At 39.0% G+C, this 26,316-nt stretch overlaps 1 protein-coding gene across 3 annotated transcripts; it reads left to right on the forward strand.

The window, feature by feature from the left end:
* Nucleotides 1-249: 249 nt before the first annotated feature.
* Nucleotides 250-18,863, forward strand: LOC115832534 (zinc finger protein 658). Of its 3 annotated transcripts, XM_030804302.1 has the most exons (5): nt 250-335; nt 780-838; nt 5,528-5,654; nt 5,930-6,025; nt 15,007-18,863. In XM_030804302.1, the coding sequence occupies exons 2-5, from the start codon at nt 824-826 to the stop codon at nt 17,946-17,948; spliced, it is 3,180 nt and encodes a 1,059-aa protein (XP_030660162.1). In that variant the 5' UTR covers nt 250-335; nt 780-823; the 3' UTR covers nt 17,949-18,863. The 3 variants fall into 3 exon arrangements, with proteins under 3 accessions (XP_030660162.1, XP_030660161.1, XP_030660163.1); XM_030804301.1 differs by lacking the exon at nt 250-335 and having other exon boundaries at nt 397-838; XM_030804303.1 differs by lacking the exon at nt 250-335 and having other exon boundaries at nt 662-838; nt 5,546-5,654.
* The last annotated feature ends 7,453 nt before the right edge of the window (nt 18,864-26,316 follow it).

Here is a 26,316-nt window from a genome sequence, read left to right on the forward strand (position 1 = left end):
TTGGAAGCCCAAAAATATTAGGCCTGAAATTCCTTGCATAAAACATCCCATCTTTATTTTTTCCATGGAAGCGCTAATTCTGGGTGTAAAGACAGTAAGAACTTGATTAATAAGTCAGCCTGAGTAGTTCTTTTTTTAAAAAAATTATTTTTAAATTTATTTATTTTTTATTTTTTTCTATTTTTAGTAGAGATAGGATTTCGCCATGTTGACCAGGCTTGTCTGGAACTCTTGGCCTCCAGCAGTTCACCCCCTCGGCTTCCCAAATTGCTGGGATTACAGGCGTGATCCACCACGCCCAGCTGAGTAGTTCTTTGACATTAGCTTTAATGAAGGTAAATAGCTTTATCTCTGTGTACCTGAACTTGCTTAATCCTTTCTTTTATTTTTACTTTTTTCTTAGTCAAAAGGGAACATAATTGTTAATAAATCAACATAATTATTAGTAAATCAACAAAAAACAGTATTACTTTACTCAGTGAAAATGTAAGTTTAAGCACACATAATCTATCAGAGATGCACATATTCAGGTGTGGCTATCTTTGAGTGGTCCTTCAGGAGTCAAAGGGACATTCTGCATTGGGAATCCTTTTCTTCAGCTGAGCGCATTATTTTTTTTTTAGGCACATGAATGGATTACATGCTCCTTGATTACAGCGGGGTTGTGTCGCAGTAAAACCATTATCAAGTCGAACCATCTCATGTCAGGGACCATCTCTGTAAGAACTGTGAGGTAGACCAGGTCTCTCATGACCCCATTGCTCTTTCCTCCTCCCCAGCTGAACCTCCACAGTTCTCTACACTCTTCCAGGAGCAGCAGAAAATGAACATGTCTCAGGTGAGTTCGGTTTTTAAAAACCAATTTATTTTACGATAGGTTTTGTAAGGGTTTATGTGTCTGTACATTAACATGGAAAAGTAGAAATAGAAATGGATCAGACACATTCATAGAAGATGTAGAAATGCAGATGAATAGCAGAGCAAAGTGGCATGTGGATAGATGCAGATCCTCCGATATACAAATTTACCAAATTAAGCTTCAGATTTATTTCTGAGGTTATTGACAGCCATGGTGGAGTGTCAGACAGATAATAGTTAAAGGTTTACATTGATGAGCAAGATAAAGCAAACTGATTTATCATGGAATATAAACATAAAGATAACAAAATGTGTTTATTGTTCTTCAAGTAGGTGACTTAGTTAATAAATTGCCAAATAACAGAATATTACTTCTTCAATAGAATTAGAAATTGTAATGCTAAATTGAACACATTCAGTACTATTTTTCAAGTACTCCAATGCAAGGGTTGAATTTAACATTTTTCTGATGAACCAACTGAATGTCTTTAAAATCACTCTCCATAAATATTTTGAGTACCCATGATACTCAGGTTGCTCAGCAGATGGTCCAAAATTCTGTTCTCTTTCAGGTATTTCCACACTTAGCATTTAACGTCAACTCTTCATGGGATGCCTTGATTTTTTCTTGCCACTTGCCTGGGACCTCCAGTGTCCCTACCCAGAGTATCATCAAATCCAGTGGATGTGGTCTCTTCCTTAACTTGCTTGGCTTTTCCGCAGCACTTGCCTCAATGTCTCACTCTGTCCTGGAACATTTCCGTTAGTGATACTTGCCCCTCACCGGTCCTTCCCCCGCTGATGTCTTCATGGAGCCACCTTCCTTATCCTTTCACTCGGCTCAGCCTCAATTTCTGTCCTTGGCTCTTTAGTCTTCTCTGTTGTCTCCAAATGATTTTGTCTTCCCTTGTTTTTTTCTTTTTTTAAAACCGCTTTTTTGAGATTCAGTTCGTGTATCTTACCGTGTACCCATTTAAAGTGTAGAATTCAGTGATTTTTTTTTTAGTATACTCTCAGATAATGTGCTAATATCACTGCAGTCAATTTTAGAACATTTTTATTGCCTTAGAAAGAAGCTGTGTACACCGTAATTACCACTTGATTCCCTCTGAGCCCCAAACAACCACTAACCTACTGCCGTCTCCATAGTTTTGCTGAACCGCTCCCTCTGTTATTTCTTATAGGCAGTCTTCCCTGTGATGAATTCTCTCAGGTTTTGTTTACCTGGGAAAATTACAGTTTCTCTATTTTTCCTGGATATAGAGGTTATTGGTTGACAGTCTTTGTTTCAGCACTTTGAATATGTCATTCCATTGCCCTCTGTCCTCCATAGTTTCTCATTAGAAATCAGCCTTTAATATGATGACTTGTTTCTCTGTTGCAGCTTTCCAATTGTCTCTTTGTCTGTTTAACACTCTGATTCTCATGTCCAGGTGTGGATTTCTCTTTTCTTTTTTCTTTTCTCTTTTTCTTTTCTTTTTTTTTTTGAGACAGTCTCTTGCTCTGTCACCCAGGCTGGAGTGCAGTGGCATGATCTCGGCTCACTGTAACCTCCACCTTCCAGGTTCAAGCAATCCTTGTGCCTCAGCCTCCTAAGTAGCTGGGATTACAGACATTCACCACCATGTCTGGCTAATTTTTGTATTTTTAGTAGAGATGGGGTTTTACCATGTTGGCCAGGCTGGTCTCGAACTCTCGGCCTCAAGTGATCTGCCTGCCTCCTAAAGTGCTGGGATTACAGGCGTGAGCCACCGTGCCCAGCCAGTGTGGATTTCTTTCTCCAAGTTTATCCTACTTAAAGTTTGTGAAGCATTTTGGGCATGTAGATTTATCATTTATATCAGATTTGTGGGGTTTTTTGGCCATTGCTACTTCTGATATTGTTTTAGACCCTTTCTGTCTCTATTCTGTTAGTCTATTTGGCATATGTTGATAAGCTTGGTGCTGTCCAACAGTTCGTTTCTTGTGATTTTCCTTCTGTTTCTCACTGCATGATCTCAGTGGGCATGTTGTCCAGTCGCTTCATTCTTCTACCTGTTCAGACCTGCTGTTGAACAGGTGTCTTTGGTAAAATGTTTGTTTTAGTTTTGTACTTTTCAACTTTAGAGTTTCTATTTGGTCCCTTTTTATAGTTTCTGTCTATTTATATCCTTTATCTGGTGAGATACTATTCTAATACTTTCCTTTGGTCCTTACATATCGTTTCCTTTAAGTCTTTGACCATATGTAACATCGTTGATTTAAAGTCATGGTCTGTTTACGTCCAATGCCTGTTTCCTCATGAGCAGTTTCTGTTGATTGTACTTTTTTCCTGCATATGGGTCTTACTTGGTTGTTTCTTTTCTTGTTTTACATTTTTTTGGTTGAAAACTATACATTTTAAATAAAATAAGGTGGCAACTCTAGAAAACTTTCTCAATTTGCAGGGGTTGTTGTTGAAATTTGTCTAGTGACTTTTTAATTGATTCAGTAGAGCCTGTGTGTATTGTCACGTGTGGCCGCAGAAGTCTGCAGAAATTTTCTTAAATGCCTGAAACCTTAAGTAAGGCTCTCAGTCTTTGCCAAAGAGCCTCATGAGTGCTGGGGCATTCCTTCAACAGACATCCAGGCAATTTATAACCCCATGTTAACCTTCACTTCCTTCACTTCCAGTTCACCCCAAACCCTAGGGTCACCCAGGGTGACAGCTTAGGGCCTTCTCACATCTTTCCAGAGCATAATCACAGCCCTGGGCATATGCTCAGCTCTATGCATGTAGGTGACCTAGAGTCTCTAGAATCTATAGGAGCTTTTCAAAAGCTTTAGGAAAATCCCATTCTCCAGTTTTTCCTTTCTAAAAAGCTTTTCAATTAGGCTGTTACTTATGTCAGGTGTTGTACACCGCCTCAGGTAGCTGCTAAGTTAAACAATTGCCTTTAAATGTTTTTGGCAAATGCCTTCAAGAATAAGGCTTTTCACACTGGGGAACTCTGACTTAATTCAGACAATCAGCCTTGCAAGTCAGCTCTTCCAGGGAACCACAGACTAGGTCAGATAATGAGGGTTTTCTGGGAATGAGCCTTTGGCCAACCTGTGACCCAGTCTGCCTCATCCAGTGGATACCAGGCTGCTGGATTCTCCTGTTGTTTCAGATGTTTCTCAAAGCTAATGCCGTGTGGGAGTGAGAGGGATGGAAATAGGGCAGGTTGAAATGACACAAGATCATTGTTCTTACTGTGATGCAGCTGTTTTTCTCATACCAATGTTCCGCAGATTGCTGTGAGCCTTTGGTAGCTTCTAGAGTTCTGAAAAAGTTGATTCTGCAGTTTTTGCCGGTTTCTCATTGCTTTTATGGAAGAAGGAATTTTCTTGGATCTTCAGTATCTTCACTGCCATCACTTGCTAATTTGAATTTGAAGTCTTCTTGTGGAAACTTTCTCTTTTCTCAATTTCTAAGACCCTGCCCCCTCTTGATTCTATTGTTATTTTTTGGAAAACATCTCTGGCTCTGTGGCCTATACTTTTTCTGCTTTGTGGTTCCTCAGGTGTTGTTTTTGGTTCTTTTCTTTCTTCAATCCCTATGTGCTCAAGGAGCTGTCTGTCTCTGCTAACTTTACTCACCACCTAAATTACTAGTGACTCCTAAATGCTTATCTTCATCTCCATCTTACCTTCTGTGCTCTAAATTCATGTGTATCCTGGTTGAAGGAACAGTTCTAGCTACGTATCAACATGAACAGAACTCTCACTGAATCTTCTAACACATGTTTTCTTCTTTCCCAAATACCAGTTTTGGCACCACCAAGCAGCTGCTTATTTTGAAATATACGTTACATTATTTTTCACTCTAGTCATCATCCTGTGCAATAGCTCAAAAACTATTCCTCTTATGTAACTGAAACTCTGTACCCTTGGACCAGTGTTTCCCCATTCCTCACCCCTCACCCCCAGCCTCTGGTAACCACCATTCTACTCTCTACATCTGTGAGTTTGAACTTTTTAGATTCCACATATAAGTGAGATATAATTTGAAATATTTGTCTTTCTGTCAATTAAAAACAAAATTTTTTTAAAAGGAGCTTCTCATACAGCTAGCTGAGTAGCTGTACAGGAAAGTATTGTATTAAATGGGTGTTGCTTCTCTTCCGTGATTTATATCCCTATTCTTACATCCATTGCTGTGACCTCAGTGTAGGAAGTGTTCTTTTATGCCAGTCTCTTCGGTTACAACTATTGTAGCTGTTCTCTGCTCTTCACTTGCTCTACCCTTATATATTTCTATACATTTATTTATGCATAAGTTTGGTGAGGGTATCTCCAGACTTCACATATATCTCTTCCTTAGCCGCCAGAATTTACAGTGATGATGTCCAGGGAGGGTGTGAATGTCCTAGAGACTACCCCAGATAATTTGCGGAGATGTGGAAGGAGGAAGGAGGTGGTTGGAAGGAAGTTGTTTTACACTGAATTTTTTTGTCTTACAAAAACCTAGAATTCATAAATATATAGAGAAATTATGGCAAGTTAAAAAATGTTTTAATTGAGTTACATATGTTAAGACAATTTTGGGTCTAAAATAGGCCTTTATAACCATTCATTTTAGTAGTAGCTCTCAAAGATATTTTCTGTGTCACCCAATTCTGAACCCTTGAACAAACCGTTGTTAAATTTGTTGTGATAAATGTTACAGGCATCAGTGTCATTCCAGGACGTGACTGTGGAATTCACCCAGGAGGAGTGGCAGCACCTGGGCCCTGTCGAGAGGACCCTGTACAGAGATGTGATGCTGGAGAACTACAGCCACCTCGTCTCAGTGGGTGAGCACAGCTTACCATGGGGCTCTCTCGAGAATATATGTCCCTTTTTAGAAAGTATCAAAACACATGGACCCTTTATAGAGATTAAAGGGCTTTGGATTAAAAGGTCTGAAGTAGTTGAAACCTTTACAGAAACAAAAGCAGCATGTCATTACTTTCCCATTAAAAATTTCAAATGAGCATCCTCAGTTAATATGCCATATCTTTTTTTACCTTTGGAAACCCAAAAGCCTGTGAATCTGGTCCATGTATACCCTCAATTATTTTGTTTACAGGATATTGCATTACTAAACCCAAGGTGATCTACAAGTTGGAGCAAGGAGCAGAGCCATGGTCCTTAGATGATGAATTCCTGAACCAGAGGTACCCAGGTGAGTGGGCGTTAACAGAAGGAGCCCCCGGGGGTATGTAGACTTTAGAGGGAGAGCACCTTTGAAAGTTTTTTTGAAACAGCTTTATTGAGATATAATTCACATGCCTACAATTCACTCCTTTAAAGTGTACAGGTCAGTGACTTCAAGCAACCACAGATGAAAACTATTCAGGGAAGAAATATTGCACTTTCATTCAACATGTATAGACATTTTTTTCCTGTAACTATTCCCTGAACTATACAATGTAACAACTATGTACATGGCACTTACATTGTATTAGGTAGCATAATTAATATGGTGATGATTTAAAGTGTACAAAAGGATGTGCATAGGTTATATGCAAATACTATGCCATTTTGTATCAAGGACTTGGGCATTTGTGGATTTTGGTATTTAAGAGAATCCTGTAACCAATTCCCCATGGATACCAGGGGATGACTGTATATGCAGACATCACCACAGTTAATTTTCATCACCTCAAAGAAACCTGTACCCTTTAGTTATCACTCTCCCATCCCCCCTGCCCTCTGCAGCCCTACATAACCACAGTCTACTTCTGTCTCTATAGATATGCCTATTTTGGACATTTTATATAAATTGAATCATATATAATATGTGGTCTTTTGTGATTGGTTTATTTTGCCTAGCATAATGTTTACGACTGATATAAAATACATGTTTCATTCTTTTTATGGCCAAATAATGTCCCATTGTATGGATATACCACCTGTTTGTCCATTTATCAGTCAGTAGATATTTGGGATTCCACCTACAAATAATGCTAATATAAACATTTATTTACAGGTTTCTGCATGGACAATTGTTTTTATTTCTCTTGTGTATATTCCTAGGAGTGAAACTGCTGGGTCATATGGTATCTGTGTCTTTATCTGTCTGAGGAACCACCAGACTGTTTTTCTAAATGCAGCATTTTTCTGTTTCTAACAACAGCATATGGGGGTTCTGATTTCTCCACATCCTCACCAATACTTGCTATTATTTGACTTTTTGATTCCAGTCACCCCAGTGGATGTGAAGTGATATCTCACTGTGGTTTTGATGTACATTCCTGTATTAGTCAGCTACGGCTATCATAATAAAATACCATAGGCTGGGTAGCTTAAACAACAGAAATTCTCATGATTCTGGAGGCTGGGAGTCCAAGATGAAAGTACTAATAAGTTGGTTTCTGGTGAAGCGTCTCTTCCTGGCTTGAAGACAGCCACTTTCTTGCTGTGTGTTCATGTGGCCTTTCCTCTGTGCACATGCAGTGGGAGAGAGAGAATACTCTGGTGCTTCTTCCTCTTCTTATAAAGATATTGGTACTACTGGATTAGGGTCCTTCCCTGTGACCTCATTTTTACCCTTTTTGCCTCCTTGAAGGCCTTGTCTGCAAATACAGTTACACTGGGGGTTAGGGCTTCAAGATAAGAATTTGGGAAGGACACAAATAAGTCCTTAACAATTTCCCTGGTCACTAATGATATCAGACATCTTTTTATATGCCTATTAGCCTTTGTACGAATAAATGATTCCAGAAATCTTGCAAAGTTATAGTTTTCAATGTCATTTTTAGAACAAAAAAGTAAAACCATCTTATTAGAAGTGAAGCACAATTAAGGTTTTTGTTTGAAGCCATACCAACAAATAGCATCACATAAAGATTGACATAATTTAGATCAAGGATATTGCTGAGTCACTAAATGTAAATTACTGGATCATATCGATTGTCTAAAAAGGATATCCCTAAATAAGTAACATAGATCATTATAAAAGATCAGTAAAGTTGGGCAGGGCGTGGTGGCTCACGCCTGTAATCCTAGCACTTTGGGAGGCCAAGGCGGATGGATCACGAGGTCAGGAGATCGAGACCATCCTGGCTAACACGGTGAAACCCCGTCTCTACTAAAAATACAAACAATTAGCTGGGTGCGGTGGCAGGCACCTGTAGTCGCAGCTACTCGGGAGGCTGAGGCAGGAGAATGGCGTGAACCCGGGAGGCAGAGCTTGCAGTGAGCTGAGATAGCGCCACTGCACTCCAGCCTGGGCGAAAGAGCGAGATTCCATCTCAAAAAAAAAAAAAAAAAAAAAAAAAGATCAGTAAAGTAGTTGAGTCAATAAAGATAAAATAATGTAGGTTTCGTGTTCTATATCATGCAGATTTGAATTCAGGCAAGAAATTCATTAAAGTAGGAAAAGCTGTCATTCAAGACCACAGGGAAATGAAAACCTTTAAGGATTTGAATGACTGCACCAAATAATATAATATCAATGTTTCTAAAACATAAAATAATGGAGTTCTAAGAACTTAAAACTCACTAGAATTATGACATCATAATATATCTCATCTGATTAAACAGTAGGTACAATGGACATTAAATAAATATGCCGAGAGAGGGTATAAATTACATTTGTATTAAAGTGAACCATACATTTGTGTATATGTATGCTAATGCAAAAAACAAAACTTTCATGTTTTAATGGAATAATGATAAAATAGAGTATACTATTAGTCTAAAGAGAAAACCTTAATAAATCCAACAAATTAGAATAAACACAAACAGTATTCTCTGAAACTAGTTTGGTAAATCTAGAAATTAATAACAAAATGAAAAAAATCCACTTGAAAAAATTCTAAAGTATCCCTTTTAAACAATATACAAAATAGTATAATGCAATTTTGGATTTGATTTCCGTAATGAAATAATTGTAACTGCAATTTAGAAACCATCAGATATAGCTAAAGTAGTGGACAGAAGGAATTTCGTAGTCTCATTAATAAATTAAGCAAGAACAGTATCAAAAATACAATAGTACAAACAGAAGAATTTAAAAGTAAAATTAGAAATTAATAAAATGGAAAAAAAATGGAATGTTTCTTACAAGAAAAATAAAATGAATTAAACTTCAGCTAACCCTATCAAAGATAAAAGAGAGGAAACACCTATATAATAATTTCAAGTCAGGATACATTTGTAAAGAGGTAACGCTATACCAAACACAATCTCATTCATAAAAACAAGTGATACAGGAGGATTTGCTGCTCTACCAGATATTGAGGCTTTATGTAAAGTGCTGTGTAGCTAAGTAGCATGGAGCTGGGGGGTGGGATGATTTAGTAAATTAGTGAAACAGAGTAGAAAGTTCAAGAGAAAAACATGAGGCCAGGAGTGGTGGTTCATGCCTGTAATCCCAGCACTTTGGGAGGCCAAGGCAGGTGGATCACAAGGTCAGGAGATGGAGACCCATCTCTACTGAAAATACAAAAAAATCAGCCAGGCGTGGTGGTAGGTGCCTGTAGTCCCAGCTACTTGGGAGGCTGAGGCAGGAGAATGACGTGAACCCGGGAGGCAGAGCTTGCAGTGAGCCGAGATTGCACCACTGCACTCCAGCCTGGGCGATAGAGCAAGACCCTGTCTAAAAAAAAGAAAAAAGAAAAAACTTATACTTGATAGACATCTTAGATAGATGACACTGGAGAACAATGAGGAAAGGATCTTGAGGTATCCATGTAGATCAAAACAAAACAAAAAGTCAAATTCAGTTGGCTTAAGACCTAATTATCAAAGCAAAAGTAGAAATATTCTAGAAGATCATATAGAATAGGTTAATGACTCTTCTTAGGGAAGGATTTAATAAAATACGGAATGCATTACCCAGGGGAAGGATGGGGTAAATGTATTCCTTTCTACTCTACCCACTATGTGCAGCTAAATATCTGCATATAAAGGCATGCCTCAGAGATACTGCAGTTTCTGTTCCAGACCACTACAATGAAGCAAATTTCACAATAAAGCAAGTTACACCCAATGTTTGTTTCCTAGGGCTTATAAAAGTTATGTTTACACTATAGTCTTTTAGATGTGCAATAACATGTCTAAAAAACAGTATGCATGCCTTAATTAAAATATTTGTTTGCTAAAAACTGCTGAGTCAGACACAAAGTGAGCACTTGCTATTGGAAAAATGGCGCCAACAGACTTGCCCAACTCAGGGTTGCCACAAACCTTCAGTTTCTAAAAAATGCAATATCTAGCCAGGCACAGTGGTTCACACTTATCATCTCAGAACTTTGGGCGGCCGAGGCAGGCAGATCACTTGAGGCCAGGAGTTTGAGACCAGCCTAGCCAACATGGCAAACCCTGTCTCCACTAAAAATACAAAAATATTAGCCAATCATGGTGGCTTGTGCCTGTAATCCCAGCTGCTTGGGAGGCTGAGGCACGAAAATTGCTTGAACCTGGGAGGTGGAGGTTATGGTGAGCCAAGATTACACTACTGAAGGGTGGAAAGAAGAATGAAGATGCACTAGGGGTCTTGGCACCTGACAAAATACAAGGTGGTTAGTGTCGAGTCCTTGTGGGGCTCCTGATCTTTCACCCATGCCCAGGGTTAATGTAGAAGCCTCAGCTGGGCCTGATGGCGCACACCTGTAATCCCAGCATTTTGGGAGGCCGAGGTGGGCGGATCACCTGAGTTCAGGAGTTCGAGACCAGCCTGACCAACGTTGCAAAACCCCGTCTCTACTAAAAGTACAAAAATTAGCCAGGTGTGGTGGTGGGTGCCTGTAATCCCAGCTACTCAGGAGGCTGAGGCAGGAAAATCGCTTGAACCCGGGAGGCAGAGATTGCAGTGAGCCGAGATTGTGCCACTCCATTCCAGCCTGGGTGACGAGAGAGACTGTCTCAAAAAGAAGGAAAAAAAAAAAAAGTAGAAGCCTCCTCTTCCACCCCAAGGGCATCAGATCAGTGGGGGGCTGGACTTCCATCCCCACGTAGCAGGCAGTGATGCTGCACCTCACTCCCACTAGTGTAACTTCGGAGGAGGCTCACTAAAACTGAATATTAATTTTGATAAAGTCCAACTTACTAATTTTCTTTTACAGAACCTGCTTTTGTTGTTCTATCTAGAAACTTTGAAACTCAAAGTAACAGATTTAGGAATCCTATTTTCTTCTAGAAGTTTTACAGCTTCAGTTTTTACACTTAGTTGATAATCCATTTTGTGTTAAATTCTATAGAAAGTTTGAGTTATGTGTCAAGCTTAATGTTTTTGGAACAGGGAGTCCAGTTATTCCAGCATCACTTTTTGAAAAGACTGTTACTTCTCCACTGAATAGCACTGCCACCTTTCTTAGAAAACAGATGGCTGTACATTTGTGGGTCTATTTTTGTAGTTTCTATTCCTTTTCATTCATCTACATGTCTTTCCTTATGCCGATACCACATTAACTTGATTACTCTAGCTTATTAAGTTTTGAAGTCAAGTACTTCTCCAGTTTTCATCTTCTGTATAAATTTTGAAATGAGGTTCATAATCTTTACAAAGGAAACATGTTGGCATTTAAACTGGAGTGGCATTGAATCTGTAGCGCTTAGGAGAATTGACATCTTAACAACGTACAGTCTTCCAATCCATACACAAAATTTCCCTACTGATTTATTTACTATTTCTTTGATTTCTTTCATCAATGTATTTTAGTTTTTAAAACATAGATAACAAGGCTTTTTTAATTTTTGTTTTTAATTTGGTTTTGGTGCTGTGATAAATATTGTTTCTGTGATTTAAAATTCCAATTCTTCATTGTGTGTTTATAGGCATAGATTTGTATATTGGCCTTAGATTCTGCCCTTGCTAAAAACACTTATTAGTTCAAGGAACTTTTTTGATTTTAAATTATTTTCTGTGTAAATTTACTCTATCTTTGTGTTTTTATTCTTGCCTTTTTGCACTGGCTGGTCCTTCCAGCGCAATCTTGTGTGAAGGTACTGGTAGTGGGCATCTTTGTCTTTTTCCTGATCTTAGAGGGAACACATTCAGTCTCTCTTGAGTATAATGTTAGTTATAGGCTGTTTATAGATTACTTTTATTAAATTAATAAATGGATTTTGAATTTTGTTAAAATTTTTGGCATTGATGTATTGTGTGATTTTAGTTCTTCAGACTACTGATAGGAGATTACATTGACCTAAAATGCAGCATAAAAACTGTAGTTTTTATAGTATTGCAGTGTAGTGACTGTTTGGCATTTTTGAGGTAAATTTCACTGATATATTATCTATGTTTATATATTTTGGTGTACTTTTCGGGACATTTTTGCATTTATGTTATGGGAGATATTGGTCTGAAAGTTTCTTTTCTTGAATAGTATTTGCCTAATCTTGCTATGAGGATGAGGCAGGCCTTATAAAATGATTTGGGAAATATTCCATCTTTTTTGTTTTCTAGAAGACATTGTGTAGGATTGGTATTATTTCTTCCTTGGATGTTTGGTAAAATTCACTATTAAAACCATTTGGTCCAGAAGTTGTTATTTGGAACTGCACACACACACACACATAGAGATAGATTTCATTACATTCTTAAACCTTATTTGCATATGCAAACATAGTTAAAATTTGAGTAAATTAGACATTCAGTTAACATATCCTCCATCATAATGAAGTAAGTTAATATGTTATGTTGTCATAAATATCCTTTTTACTAACAGCACCTTTAGAAAAAAAGTCTTTTAGATTATTCTGCCATTATGTTTTAACATTTGACATAGAATATATTCTCTGTGATTACAATACACATTCACCTGCCCCTTCTTTCCACTTAGATTGTCCAAATAAAGTTAGTTTGCTTTTATAGTTAAAAAAAAAGAGAGATTAGAATGCTCTTACAAAACGACGTCAGAGCTAGCTACTTCACTTTTCACCATGTAAGGATATAACAAGAAGTGAGTAGTCTGTAACCCAGAAGAGGTCTTCACAAGAACACAGTCATGTTGGCACCCTAATCTCGGACTTCCAGTCTCCTGCACTGGGAAAAACAAGTGTTTATTCTTTAAGCCATTTAGTCTATCGTAATTTGTTGTAGTAGCCCGAACTAAGACAGAGTTATTGTTAGTGTTGTTTTATTATCTCATGAATGTCTGTTAGTAGTTAGTCCTCTCTTGAATTTTTGGTATTGATAATTTGTGTCTTCTCTTTTTTTTTCTCTGATGGTTTTTATCATTAAAAAAAACTTTTTAAAAAATTAAGCTTTTGGTTTGACTTTTTTGTCATTCTACTTTCTTTCAATTTAATGTCCTGTCTTTATCTAGTTTCCTAAGGGGGAAACAAGCATCTGACTGGAGATCTTTCTTTTCAAATACAATTTTTTTTTTTAAAGACAGAGTCTCACTTGTCACCCAGGCTGGAGTGCCATGGCGCAATCTCAGCTCACTGCAACCTCCACCTCCCGAGTTCAAGCAATTCTCCTGCCCCAGCCTCCTGAGTAGCTGGGATTAACAGGTGTGCACCACCATGCTCGGCTAACTTTTGTATTTTTAGTAGAGAAGGGGTTTCACCATATTGGTCAGGCTGGTCTCAAACTGCTGACCTTGTGATCCACACGCCTCAGCCTCTCAAAGTGTAATCTCAAAGATTACAGGCGTGAGCCACCACGCCTGGCCAAAAAAATTTAAGCCCCAAATTTATCTCTGTGTACTGCCTTAGCTGCATCCACAAATTTCTGTATTCTTATGTTGTTTTGTTTACATTCACTTCAAAATAATCTCATTTGAGAATTCTTCTTTCACTCATGGGTTAATCAGGAATGTATAACTTACAGTTCTTTTGTATTTCTCCAGATAAATTTGTGTTTACTGATTTCTGGTATAATTTCTCTGTGGCCCAAGATCATCCTCTGTATAATTTATTTCTTCTATATTTGTGAAGGTTTGTCTTACAGTCTAGAATATAGTCTGTTTTGATGATTGTTCCATGTGCATTTGAGAAGAATGTGAATTCAGCTGTTGAATGCATTGTGTCTTCAGGTTTGAAGCAATGGTTATCGCAAGTGCTACTTTATCTTATCTCTTCTGCTTGAGTATTGGGCCTACTGTGTATTCCTGCCTCTGCTCTTCCTTCTGTGCTTCTTTTTTTCTTCTTTCCTTCCCATAGCTGCTATCAGTTCCTGTCAGTGCCCTAAAACAACTTATTATATTCTTGCCCTTGCAGATTAAGACATTTGTTCCATAAATTAGATAATAATTTGGTTCTAGGCAGAATTTTGGTAGTGGCTGCTGTGACCATCTCCTAGCATATCCCAAGAATGGAACTTTCTCAGCATTCTTCATGGCTCATGGAAGAAAACATATAAGAGCATGCAGATCCTGTGTATCTACAGCAGGGAACATTAGCTCCCTGCTCAGCCTCCATGGAACCACAGGAGTGTATCATTTTGGTTTGGCCTGAGCATGAGAAAACATCAAAAGTGTTTCCTATTCTGTTAGAACACCATTTTCTCAGACCTCTGGCTGGAAGGAGCAGGCTTTTCTTTGTGCTCTTTTTGTCTGTGCCTGTCAGTGCAGGATTGTAGGTTTCTTCAGCGCCCAGTCTAGGATATAGAATAGCCTAATAGTTAATTTTTTTGTGTTGTTTTGTTTTTTCTCTAGGGATTTTTAATTGTAAGAGGGAAGATGTGGGAGGAAAGGGATTATTACTGCTCCACCTTGACTGGCCCTGGAAATCCTGTTTTATAAACAGCATGGATGAGGAGAGAATCTGTCTGTGTGGATGAATTAATATTTGGAAACATGACCAGAAACAATAGAATAAAATACATAACAAAACATGGGCCGGGCACAGTGGCTCATGCCTGTAATCCCAGCACTTTGGGAGGTCAAGGCAGGAGGATCGCTTGAGCTCAGGAGTTTAAGATCAGCCTGGGCAATGTTGCAAGACCCTGTCTCCACTAAATACAAAAAAAATTAACAGGACATGGTGGCATATCCCTATAGTCCCACCTAGTAGGGAGGCTGAAGTGGGAGGAGCACTTGAGCATAGGAGTTCAAGGCTGCAGTGAGCTATGATCACGCCGCTGCACTCCATCCTGGGTGACAGAGCAATACCCTATCTCAAAAACCAAAACCAAAATCAAAATATGAGTATAAGTTCTCCATGAGAAATGTAAGATTTATAGTATATTTTCAATTTTTCTCATTTTAGGATATTTTAAAGTTGATCACATCAAAGGGATCCGGGAAAAACAAGAAAAACCTCTGTGGCAAGAAATATTCATCAATGACGCTGACAAAACATTGAGTAAGGAAGGACAGAAAGTTTTAGAAAAACCATTTAATCTGGAAATAGCTCCAGAGTTTTCAGAAAAAATACCCTGTAAATGTGACTCACATAGAATGAATTTGCCAATTGCTTCTGAATTAATTATAAGTGAAACAAAATATTCAAGAAAGAAGACTGAATACATGAATGTGTGTGAGAAATTGCAGCTTGATATTAAGCATGAGAAAGCTCATGCTGGAGAGAAATCTTATGAACATGGTGAAAATGTGAAAGCTTTCAGTTATAAGAAAGATCAGCATTGGAAATTTCAAACTTTGGAGGAATCTTTTGGATGTGATGGATGTGGACAAGGTTTACATGATAAGACAATTTGTATTACACCTGAGAGTTTTCTAACAGGAGAAAAGTCCTGTAAGGATGATGAATTTAGAAAAAACTTTGATAAAACCACTTTATTCAACCACACGAGAACTGACACAAGGGGGAAATGCTCTGATCTTAATGAATATGGGACATCCTGTGACAAAACCACCGCCATTGAATACAATAAAGTTCACATGGCTATGACACACTATGAGTGTAATGAAAGGGGGATTAATTTCAGTAGGAAGTCACCCCTCCCTCAATCTCAGAGAACTATTACAGGATGGAGTGCTTTTGAAAGCAATAAATGTGAAGAAAATTTTAGCCAGAGCTCAGCCCATATAGTACATCAGAAAACACAAACTGGAGATAAATTTGGTGAACATAATGAATGTACAAATGCCCTCTACCAGAAATTAGACTTTACAGCACATCAGAGAATTCACACAGAAGATAAATTCTACCTTTCTGATGAGCAGGGGAAATGCAGAAAATCCTTTTACCGGAAAGCACACCTCATTCAGCATCAGAGGCCCCACTCAGGAGAGAAACCTTACCAATATGAGGAATGTGCAAAATCCTTTTGTTCAAGTTCACATCCCATTCAGCATCCTGGAACTTATGTGGGATTCAAACTTTATGAATGGAGTGAATGTGGGAAAGCTTTCTGTCAGAATTCAAACCTCAGCAAACATCTGAGAATTCACACAAAAGAGAAACCTTGTGATAACAATGGCTGTGTGAGATCTTACAAGTCACCCCTCATAGGACACCAGAAAACAGATGCAGAGATGGAACTCTGTGGTGGCAGTGAATATGGGAAGACATCACATCTAAAAGGACATCAGAGAATTCTCATGGGGGAGAAATCCTATGAATGTATTGAATGTGGGAAAACTTTCTCCAAGACTTCACATCTCAGAGCACATCAGAGAATTCACACAGGTGAAAAACCCTATGAATGTGTTGAATGTGAGAAAACTTTCTCTCACAAGACACACCTCAATGTACATCAGAGAGTTCACACAGGGGAGAAACCCTATGAATGTAATGACTGTGGGAAATCTTTTACCTATAACTCAGCCCTGAGAGCACATCAAAGAATTCATACAGGTGAGAAGCCCTATGAATGCAGTGACTGTGAGAAAACTTTTGCCCATAATTCAGCCCTCAGAGCACATCATAGAATTCACACGGGGGAGAAACCTTATGAATGTAATGAATGTGGAAGGTCTTTTGCCCATATTTCTGTTCTCAAGGCACATCAAAGAATTCACACAGGGGAGAAACCCTATGAATGTAGTGAATGTGGGAGATCTTTCACCTACAATTCAGCCCTGAGAGCACATCAGAGAATTCACACAGGTAGAAAACCCTATGAATGTAGTGACTGTGAGAAAACTTTTGCCCATAATTCAGCCCTCAAAATACATCAGAGAATTCACACGGGGGAGAAACCCTATGAATGTAATGAATGTGAGAAAACGTTTGCCCATAATTCAGCCCTTAGAGCACATCAGAACATCCACACAGGGGAGAAACTCTATGAATGTAGTGAATGTGGAAAAACTTTTTTCCAGAAGACACGCCTCAGTACACATCAGAGAATTCACACAGGGGAGAAACCCTATGAATGTAGCAAGTGTGGCAAAACTTTCTCCCAGAAGTCATACCTCACTGGACATGAGAGGATTCACACAGGGGAAAAACCGTATGAATGTAACATATGTGGGAAAACTTTTGTCTATAAGGCAGCCCTCATAGTGCATCAAAGAATTCACACAGGGGAGAAACCTTATGAATGTAACGAATGTGGGAAAACTTTCTCCCAAAGAACACACCTCTGTGCACATCAGAGAATTCATACTGGGGAAAAACCTTATGAGTGTCATGAATGTGGGAAAACGTTTGCTGATAATTCAGCCCTCAGGGCACATCACAGAATTCACACAGGGGAGAAACCCTATGAATGTAATGAATGTGGGAAGACTTTCTCCAAGACGTCACATCTCAGAGCACATCTTAGAACTCGCTCAGGGGAGAAACCCTATGAATGTAGTGAATGTGGGAAAACCTTCTCTGAGAAGTCATATGTTAGTGCACATCAGAGAGTTCATACAGGGGAGAAACCCTATGAATGTAATGTATGTGGGAAGCCATTTGCCCATAATTCAACCCTCAGAGTACATCAAAGAATTCACACAGGGGAGAAATCCTATGAATGTAATGATTGTGGGAAAACGTTCTCCCAGAAATCACACCTTAGTGCACACCAGAGAATTCACACAGGGGAGAAACCCTATGAGTGTAATGAATGCGGGAAAGCTTTTGCCCAAAATTCAACTCTCAGAGTACACCAGAGAATTCACACAGGGGAGAAACCCTATGAATGTGATGAATGTGGGAAAACTTTTGTCCGTAAGGCAGCTCTTAGGGTACATCACACCCGAATGCATACCAGAGAGAAAACCCTAGCATGTAATGTATTTGGGAAGTCCTGAGGGAATGCATACCTTACCACGTTTAACATGTAGTGCAGAAACTCATGTGACATAGGCTAAGAACTTGTTTCCCTTATCCATTTCCTTTTCCATTAGGCTCATAGCTTGTCGAAAAATCCCAATATGCCATTTATTCAGGTGAGGCTGACCATGGGATGTGGTGCTAATGATATGTATTAGATTTACTCTTGGTCCTTAAAAAAAAACCACCTCAAGTCTTCCTGGTTCATAAGATGGATTGGAGGTTATTTCTGCAGCAAACTTGGGTCCTGTGTGTTGAAAACCATAGAGCACAAGGTCAAGGAAGCTAGAGTCTGAAAAACGAACAGAATTCACTTCCAGGTCTTCACTAGGGTTTTGTTTTTGTTGCTTTAAAGCAAGAGTTAAGTTTATAGTCTGTTAAGCTCTTACAAGTTTGGCTTATTAGTTAAATGGACATAGTTTAGCTTAAACTTTCTGTTAGAGAGATGAAACCCTATGAGTATAATCAGTTTTAGAAAAACTGTAATCAGTTTATTGTGCATCAGAGATGTCACATGAAGAAGAAAACTTGTCAACATCCAGGATGATCAGGAGCCTTCATTAAAACAGAAATTTTAGGGAAAACCACAAAAGCCTTCATAAAGTGAATTGCATTAAACATCAATTATAATAAAATTTCATATTTTGAATAAATGACATTTTTCCTAGGTAATTTTTTCTGAGGAAATATGTCAGTTTTAGAATTGGAGATAAAATATTCACCTAGAACTGACGTACCAAGCTTCTGTTTTGTAATATCAAACATTTTATAGAACATATATAAGAAAATATTTACCTATAGAAAAACTCACTGCAGAATGTGAAGTTAAAAATGGAATAATTTGAATTCTGTGGCGAATATGAATAAATGTGAATAGTCTGAGCTCTGTGGAAGATCTTTTAGTCTGTATATAAACGTTATAAGTCACTGGTGAGTTCTAGTGGGCGCCAACAGCCAAACCTGCACTGGGCATGTCCACCTCCTTTTCTGAGTGATTGTGTCCTCTGTTGGCTTCCCTCAGTGCTGTTAGATTTTGGGCTGCCTGCTATGTCTGGACATTAGTCTTGTCCTAAAACTAGTCTTGCCTGTTCTTCTAGGACCTTGGAGATAGCTGAGATTTCCCCAGTCACCTTGTGTGTTTGTGTGTTTGGAGTGGGGGGTCGGGGAGGACAGGGTGATTCTTACATACTTTTTGCTTGCCTTTATTTTTATTTTATCCCACTCCACTTACTCATTTTGCACAGGATGATTATAAAGCAAGTGGTCTCCTCTCCTCCGTTGTATGCGTATAGCCTCAGCATCCTGTTTGGAATATCTTCCTCCAACATCATGATGCCTCCTCACACTGCATCACAAACCGGTGGTATTTCTACCAAACTAAGACAGCAGGTTTTGGAATTGAAATGAAAAGGGCTACTTTGTTCCAGAAGTACAGTCCTGGTACGAGAAAGCAGACTCACTTTTGGTAAAACAATAGGGTGTGGCATAATATTAGCCAAGAAAGCATTTAGTTACTGTGCCATCATTTTAGCCTACAGTTTGATGAGCACAGAAAAGAAAGTAGACAAAATCATTTTTAAAACCTAGACCATTAACAGTTTTTCCCAGCCCTGAGCATCTTGCTTTCTGCAAGTTTAATCTGATAGGTTGAGCATGAGGACAATAAATCAGTTGACCCGAGAAGAATGTCTCTAATTCCCATCCCTTGTTATATTGTGGGCAAGGATAGTGTGAGGGAGAATGATGGCATCTTTAGAATTAGAAGACAGGTATTTCCTTGACACTGTTGTTAACAGTTAATTGAGTAGCATCACTGCAAAGATGAGCCATGAAAGAAGAGCCCACCTTCGGACGAGGACCATCTCAGCACCTCCAGGGCTGGCACATCAGACACTGAGGGGCTACTTTGGGCAGCTCATGAGGAAAAAGGCAGGGATGATGAAGGAGTTGGTGTGGGACTGGCCCTGGCACTGCTTAGCTTCCTCAGGTACTTACCGCTCCTGGCAGAAAGGTGCCATCTGTTATGGAAATATTTTTCCTTCTTTTTTATTCTTAGTCTCTGATAGCATGATGCTACTTGAGCTTACTGCACAGTGCCCAAGGGAATTGAGGGTCAAAAAGCATGCCTTTCTGCATGCTTAATTTTCAGAAAAGTATAGATGAGTACTCTTTTAAAAAAATTATTTGAGAATGTATTTACAGAAAAATTACAATGATAGTTTGTATATACTCCTCACCCAGTTTCCCCTATTAGCATATTACTATGGTATGTTTTTATAACTAAGAAACATAACATTATTAACTAGACATTTTTTTTTCAGATTTCACTAGTTTTTCCCTATTGTGCTTTTCTACTTCATGATCATGTTTGGGCTCAGAAAAGGATACGCTAAAGTGAAGGCCTCTGAAGCTACGTTTTCTCTGTCAGTTATGGACAGGTAACTCCCTAGGCAGTGAAGCAAGTGACACCTTGAGAAATGGCCACAAGGCCTAAAACTACAGAACTGCCACATTACAAAAAAATGTGGTACTTTAACAGTGGCAATTAAACAAGAGTCAATTGCTAAGGAAGGCTCACAAGCCCCAAAATGACAGTGCTTAAATATCTACCATTTATTAACGGAAAGGGTACAACATAGCAATACCATTAAAGTCAGTATTTACATCACAGCCAAAGGCTGCCTCACAGCAAGGGGTCTGGGTAAGGGCCATGCACGAACTCCATTTTTCCTTGTGCAAGTGTTGTATGGACACAATTTCACTATCACATAAGGATTCAACGTGTACACAAAACACATCAGAAACCCCAAAATGGATTCTCTGCTGGTGTCTCTTATACCCTGCTGGACACATAGGCATATTCTTGCTAGGCAACAAGCCCCAACAGCAGAGGACTCTGAAGGTTCCAATGAGACCAGGCATAAATCATCAGTCTCACTGTTAATGGTAAACACTGCTGACGCACTGTTAAAACCTGCTCCCAAACATCTTGGACTCATGGATGAAAAGCAGCACTATTAATCAGTATGTTTTATTCCTTGACCAATGATCAGTGATATGCAAACACTTCAGTTCACACTAATTCCAGGTCTGCTAGGCTTACATTTTACAGCAGTCCACTCCACCCCCATAATTTTTGGTCAGAGCCTTTTACAGCAAAACAATCACTCTTAGTTTGACAGAATCATTTGGCTTTCAACAGCATATAATCAATAAGCAATCAAAACGCACATACAGATTTGAAAGAATTGTAATCACCCCTGTAATGCCAACAGGAAGTGCCACGTATTTTATACATTTTTTTCTCCCTGATCTTCAGCTATCTGTATTGTATGATACATCAATTGAGATTTATACTTCTATTAGTATACATTTATACTAATTGAATTCTCTGTGAAACGAGAACCACATGAGACAGCCACATTCGTATTGTTTCACTTAGTCATTGCCTGAGCTCCAATCTGTGTATTGATTAGAAGGACATAGATCAATAGTGGAAGTATATTTATTAGACTGGTCATTTTACAGTTTCTTCATTTTTTTAAAGTGGAGAAAGTTTTAGCAGTCTTTTGCCCCAGGGGGCATCTGAGTCAAAGCTGAGAGAGCATATTATTCACTTGTTGTAAACCTCTCTTAGGACATCAAAATTATCTTTGATTTTTCCCTTTTGTAACACACACTTACTGGCTCTCTTCTCTCAGCCTGATTCACTTTTCTCTCATTTATCATTAATTTTAAAACAAACCTTTCCTCGTGAAGTCAGTAACTCATTTGGCTATAGTGACAGTAGCAAGATGAGACATGCCAGGACTTCTTCATTTGTCCATTCGCACACATATGGGGATAGATTGGATAAGTACAGAGAAATAATGGCTATTCCACCCAATAGGCAGCACAACATTTGCACAGGCAGTCCCAAGCTGCTGAGATGCAGACAGAGGATCATCCACCCCATTAATCTCTTTGGAATTCTTGTCATTAGTCAAAGTAATAGGCATACTGTCTGGTTTTGTAATATTACCAGACACTTGGACCGTAATTTTAGCCCCATTATAGGGACTTCCAGATCCAGCATTGGAAACAACAAAATTGTGAAGTAGAGAAGAGTTGTATATAAATTCTCTTTTATTTTCTACCTTCTCCAATGCCACCACAAAAATATACCCATTTACCCAACCAAGACCCATCCTTAGTCCTCTCATGGTGAGTTGAAAAACACCATACTGGAGATTCATAGATCAGCCCTCAGCTCTCCAATCCTTTGTCAGATCTCATAGTTTTAAGCAAATATTTTAATTACTCATTTCGATTGTTTATCAAACCGTTACTTTGAGGTTAATATGGAATACAATATTTCTTTCCACAGCACTGCACTGCATGGGCAGTCAAGTGAGTAACTTCATCTGAAGAAATGTAACAAACAGGATAAACTGATACAGAATATTTTGTACTGGTCCTTTGATAATATTAGAAGCATTCAGTCATTGGGTACTTGAAGCTAACCCCAGAAAATGTATCAAGTTCTGTCAATATCCGATTAACTTCATTCAGAACAATCAGTACTCATTTAACTATACCAAGAGTAAGCAATACTTAACAGTTAGTTACTAGAACCTCCAATGAAAATTTAGGTGTTACTCTTGCTGGAGTTGTCTTATATGCGATGAGCCATTTTTCTCTTACTTTCAAAATTTTCTCTATGTAGCATTCAACATTTTTACTATGATGTGTCTTGGTGTGAAGCATTTTGTGTATATCCTACTTGGGGTTTGTTGAATTTTGTAGATTGTTTTCAGATATTATATCTTTAAATACATTTTTCTGCTTTTTGCTCTCTCTCTCACTTGTCCTTCTGGTAGTGTTTTCATGCATATACTGGTATGTTTAATGGTGTCCCACCTTCTTCTGAGGTCCTCTTCATTTCTGTTTGTTGGATTGTATACTTTCTATCCACTTATCTTTTAAGTTTTCTGATTCTTTCTTCCTTTCTTCTGCCAGTTCAAATCTACTGTTGAGCCACTCAAGTGAAACTTTGATTCAGTTAATGTATATTTCAACTCAAAAATTTTTGATTCTTTTTGTAATTTCTCTTTATTGATACACTCTTTTTCATAAGCCATTGTCATCATATCTATGCCTCTTTAAACCTGGTTACTTTTAGTTCTCTGAACATTTTTAAATTTTTAATTTTTGTGGGCACCTAGTAGGTGTGTATATTTATGGGGTGCATGAGATGTTTTGATACAGGCATGCAATGTGAAATAAGCACATCATGGAGAATGAGGTATATATCCTCTCAAGCATTTATCCTTTGAGTTACAAACAATTCGGTTACACTCTTTAGCCCATTTTGCATTTAGGAAAAAAGAAAGTTGCAGCTTACTGCCAGTGCAGTATTCTTGGGGCAAATGGGAAATGGGTTATTTTAAAATATGCTATTATTATTGACTGTACTCACTCTGTTGTGCTACCAAATAGTAGGTCTTATTTATTGTAACTATTTTTTTTTGTACTCATTAACCATCCCAACCCTCACCCCACCCTCCCATTACCCTTCCCAGTCTCTGGTAACCATTAGTTCTCTAAACAAAATTTATAACTGCTCTGAAATCTTTGTCTGCCAATTCCCACATCTGGGCCTTCTCATAAGCAGTTTATATTACCTGCTTCTCTTTTCCTACCTATAGGTAATACTTTTCTATTTTCTTGCATGTCTTATAATTTTTTTGTTGAAAATTGGATATTTTAAATAATACATTTTAGCAACTCTGGATACTAATTCCCCTGACCAGGGGGCTTGGTTGTTTTGTTGTTTGCTTGGTTATTGAGTGACTTGGATGGGCTATTTTGGTGAAATCTATTCCCTAACAGTAGCAAGCCTCTAATGTCACTCCTTAGAGGGCACAGCTTTGGGCACGGGCACAGCTTTGGGCACTGGCACAGTCACCTTGGGATGACAGTAGTTTTAGCAGAACTCATGTAGGATGTCCCTTTCCTGTTCTCTCTGTTAAGCTGTCTGACTCTGTTGGTCATACCCAGCTGTTAATGTGCACTAATTTCCAGCTGATTTCTTTCTTGTGCATGACAGTATCCTGGGCCATAAGTTCCCCATGTTTAATCCAATTAAATTTGGGTTCCTTTTCAGGGGTAGATTTTGAAGTTTGTTCTGACCCCAGGAGGGGTCTTTGTGACTGGCTCTTTACCTGGTCTTCCTAACTAGCTGGCCTATAGTTTGGCTTATTATCATGGAGCTGCAAGCCTCCTCTTAATTGCTTACCAACAAAAGCGCCATTGTTTTCAAGAGTTCCGTTAGAGTGGAACTTCCCCTAACTCTGTTTTAAATAAAGTCAGAACCTTTGGGAAGAGCATCAGAGCTCTCTGTTTTTATAACCTCTCCCCCAGGAAAAAAAATCTCTTCGCCACTTCTCTAGAGCTGGGGCTGGAGACAGTGGCCCATTTTTCTCAAAGTGACACTGCTGTTTTTGTGGGTGGAAGGTGCTGGTGAGGGCAGTAGTCTCTGAACTTCTCAGCTTACCTCTCTGGCCTGGAATCTTTCCCTCTGACCAAGCTGGGGTGAAGGTATCAAGGTCTCAGCATTCTCACCCTGCCATGCATGAAATGGAGCCTTTGAGTGGGGGATAGAGGAGCCTCTGAGTGGGGGATAGAGGAGCCTCTGAGTGGGGGATAGAAGAAAGCTCCTGACCTCTTGGCTACACTCACCTGGAATTTAGCCTCTGTGCTAAGGAGTTGGGAGAATGAGCTATGCTGGTGACCTTACCCTCCAAAGGAGCCATCATAGCTCTTGACTGAGAGATGAGGATAGAGAGAACTCCATCTTTGTGGCCATACCTATCCAGAGTAGAGATTGTGTTACACTGAGCAGTGGAGAGGGAGTAGAGAGAGGGAGTAGGTCAGGTCCCAAGTCTCCAATTCTCACTATTCTTACTGAGAATTTTATGAAGAAATTTTTCACTTTCTGTATTCTCTTAAGTTGATTTTCAGAGACTTTAAAAGATTGTTATTTTTAAGATAATTTAAACCAGTTATAGTTGTTTCACTGGAGAATATTTAAATAAAAATATTCAGATACCAAAATTCAAAATGTGTGATAGCTAGTGAAAAATTACCAAGAATTCAAGGGACAAAAATGTGATCCATAATGAGGATAAAATCAATCATGACAGAAGACTCATAATTAACACAGATGATAGAATTAGTAGACAAGAACACTTAGAAAGCTACTGTCGAACTTCTTGCTTGAGCAGCAATGTGTAAATAGATTGCAAGTTGTCACTTCAGTTCTTACAATAAGTAGAGCCAGAAGAAACAAAAAAGCGTTTCTTTAAAGCCATCACAGAACTGAGGTCACAGGGCAAACTGTTACCCAAAAATCTAGAGAGATAGGCACTTCTAGAGATATACAACTGAGACCTGCTTACCTAAAGCAGAGGCCACAAAAACCATAAGCTGGTAGAAACTCTTCAGTGGTAATTTTGATGCATTATTGGAGGCTTAGTGTGAATATGATAGGGACAGGAGGCAGAGAAATTCTGGGCAGGAGAGGGTGAGTCCTTGGCAAAAACCCCACTCTGAAGCCAAAAAGCCTAATACCATGGTCCAAAGTGAGAACTTCCATCCATTTTCCCACTCGAATGTTGCCTTTTCCAAAACCACCCATGGCCTGCCTCACCACCCCATTCTGTGCCCATAAAAACCCCAGGCTCAGCTAGGCGTGGTGGCTCACGCTTGTAATCCCAGCACTTTTGGATGCCGAGGCAGTGGATCATGAGGTCAGGAGATTGAGACCATCCTGGCTAACACAGTAAAACCCTGTCTCTACTAAAAATACAAAAAATTAGCCAGGTGTGGTGGCACACACTGTCTGTAGTCCCAGCTACTTGTGAGGCTGAGGCAGGAGAATCACTTGAACCCAGCAGGCAGAGGTTGCAGTGAGCTGAGATCATGCCACTGCACTCCAGCTTGGGTGACAAAAGCAAGACTCCATCTCAATTAAAGAAAAAAAAAGAAAAACCCAGGCTCAGCCAGCAGACAGAGGAGAAGAGAAGAAGCAGCTGGACTTTAGAAACTATGGTTTGATGTTGAAGAGAAGGAGTTTGACTTCAGAGGGACAGCTTGACAGCATAGCTTCAGAGAGGAGTCTGGCCTGGGATGGCTGGACTTCAGTGGAGGAATACCTTTCCACTCTGTCCCCTTTCCAGCTTCCCTTCCTGCTGAGAGCCACTTTCATTGGCAATAAAATCCCCCACATTTAACATCCTTAATTCATTTTTGCAGCTCCATTCCTCCTGGATGCCAGACAATAACTCAGGGGCCACGAGTGCGGGT

The sequence above is a fragment of the Nomascus leucogenys genome, chromosome 22a, assembly GCF_006542625.1.
Source record: "Nomascus leucogenys isolate Asia chromosome 22a, Asia_NLE_v1, whole genome shotgun sequence".
Taxonomy (NCBI): domain Eukaryota; kingdom Metazoa; phylum Chordata; class Mammalia; order Primates; family Hylobatidae; genus Nomascus; species Nomascus leucogenys.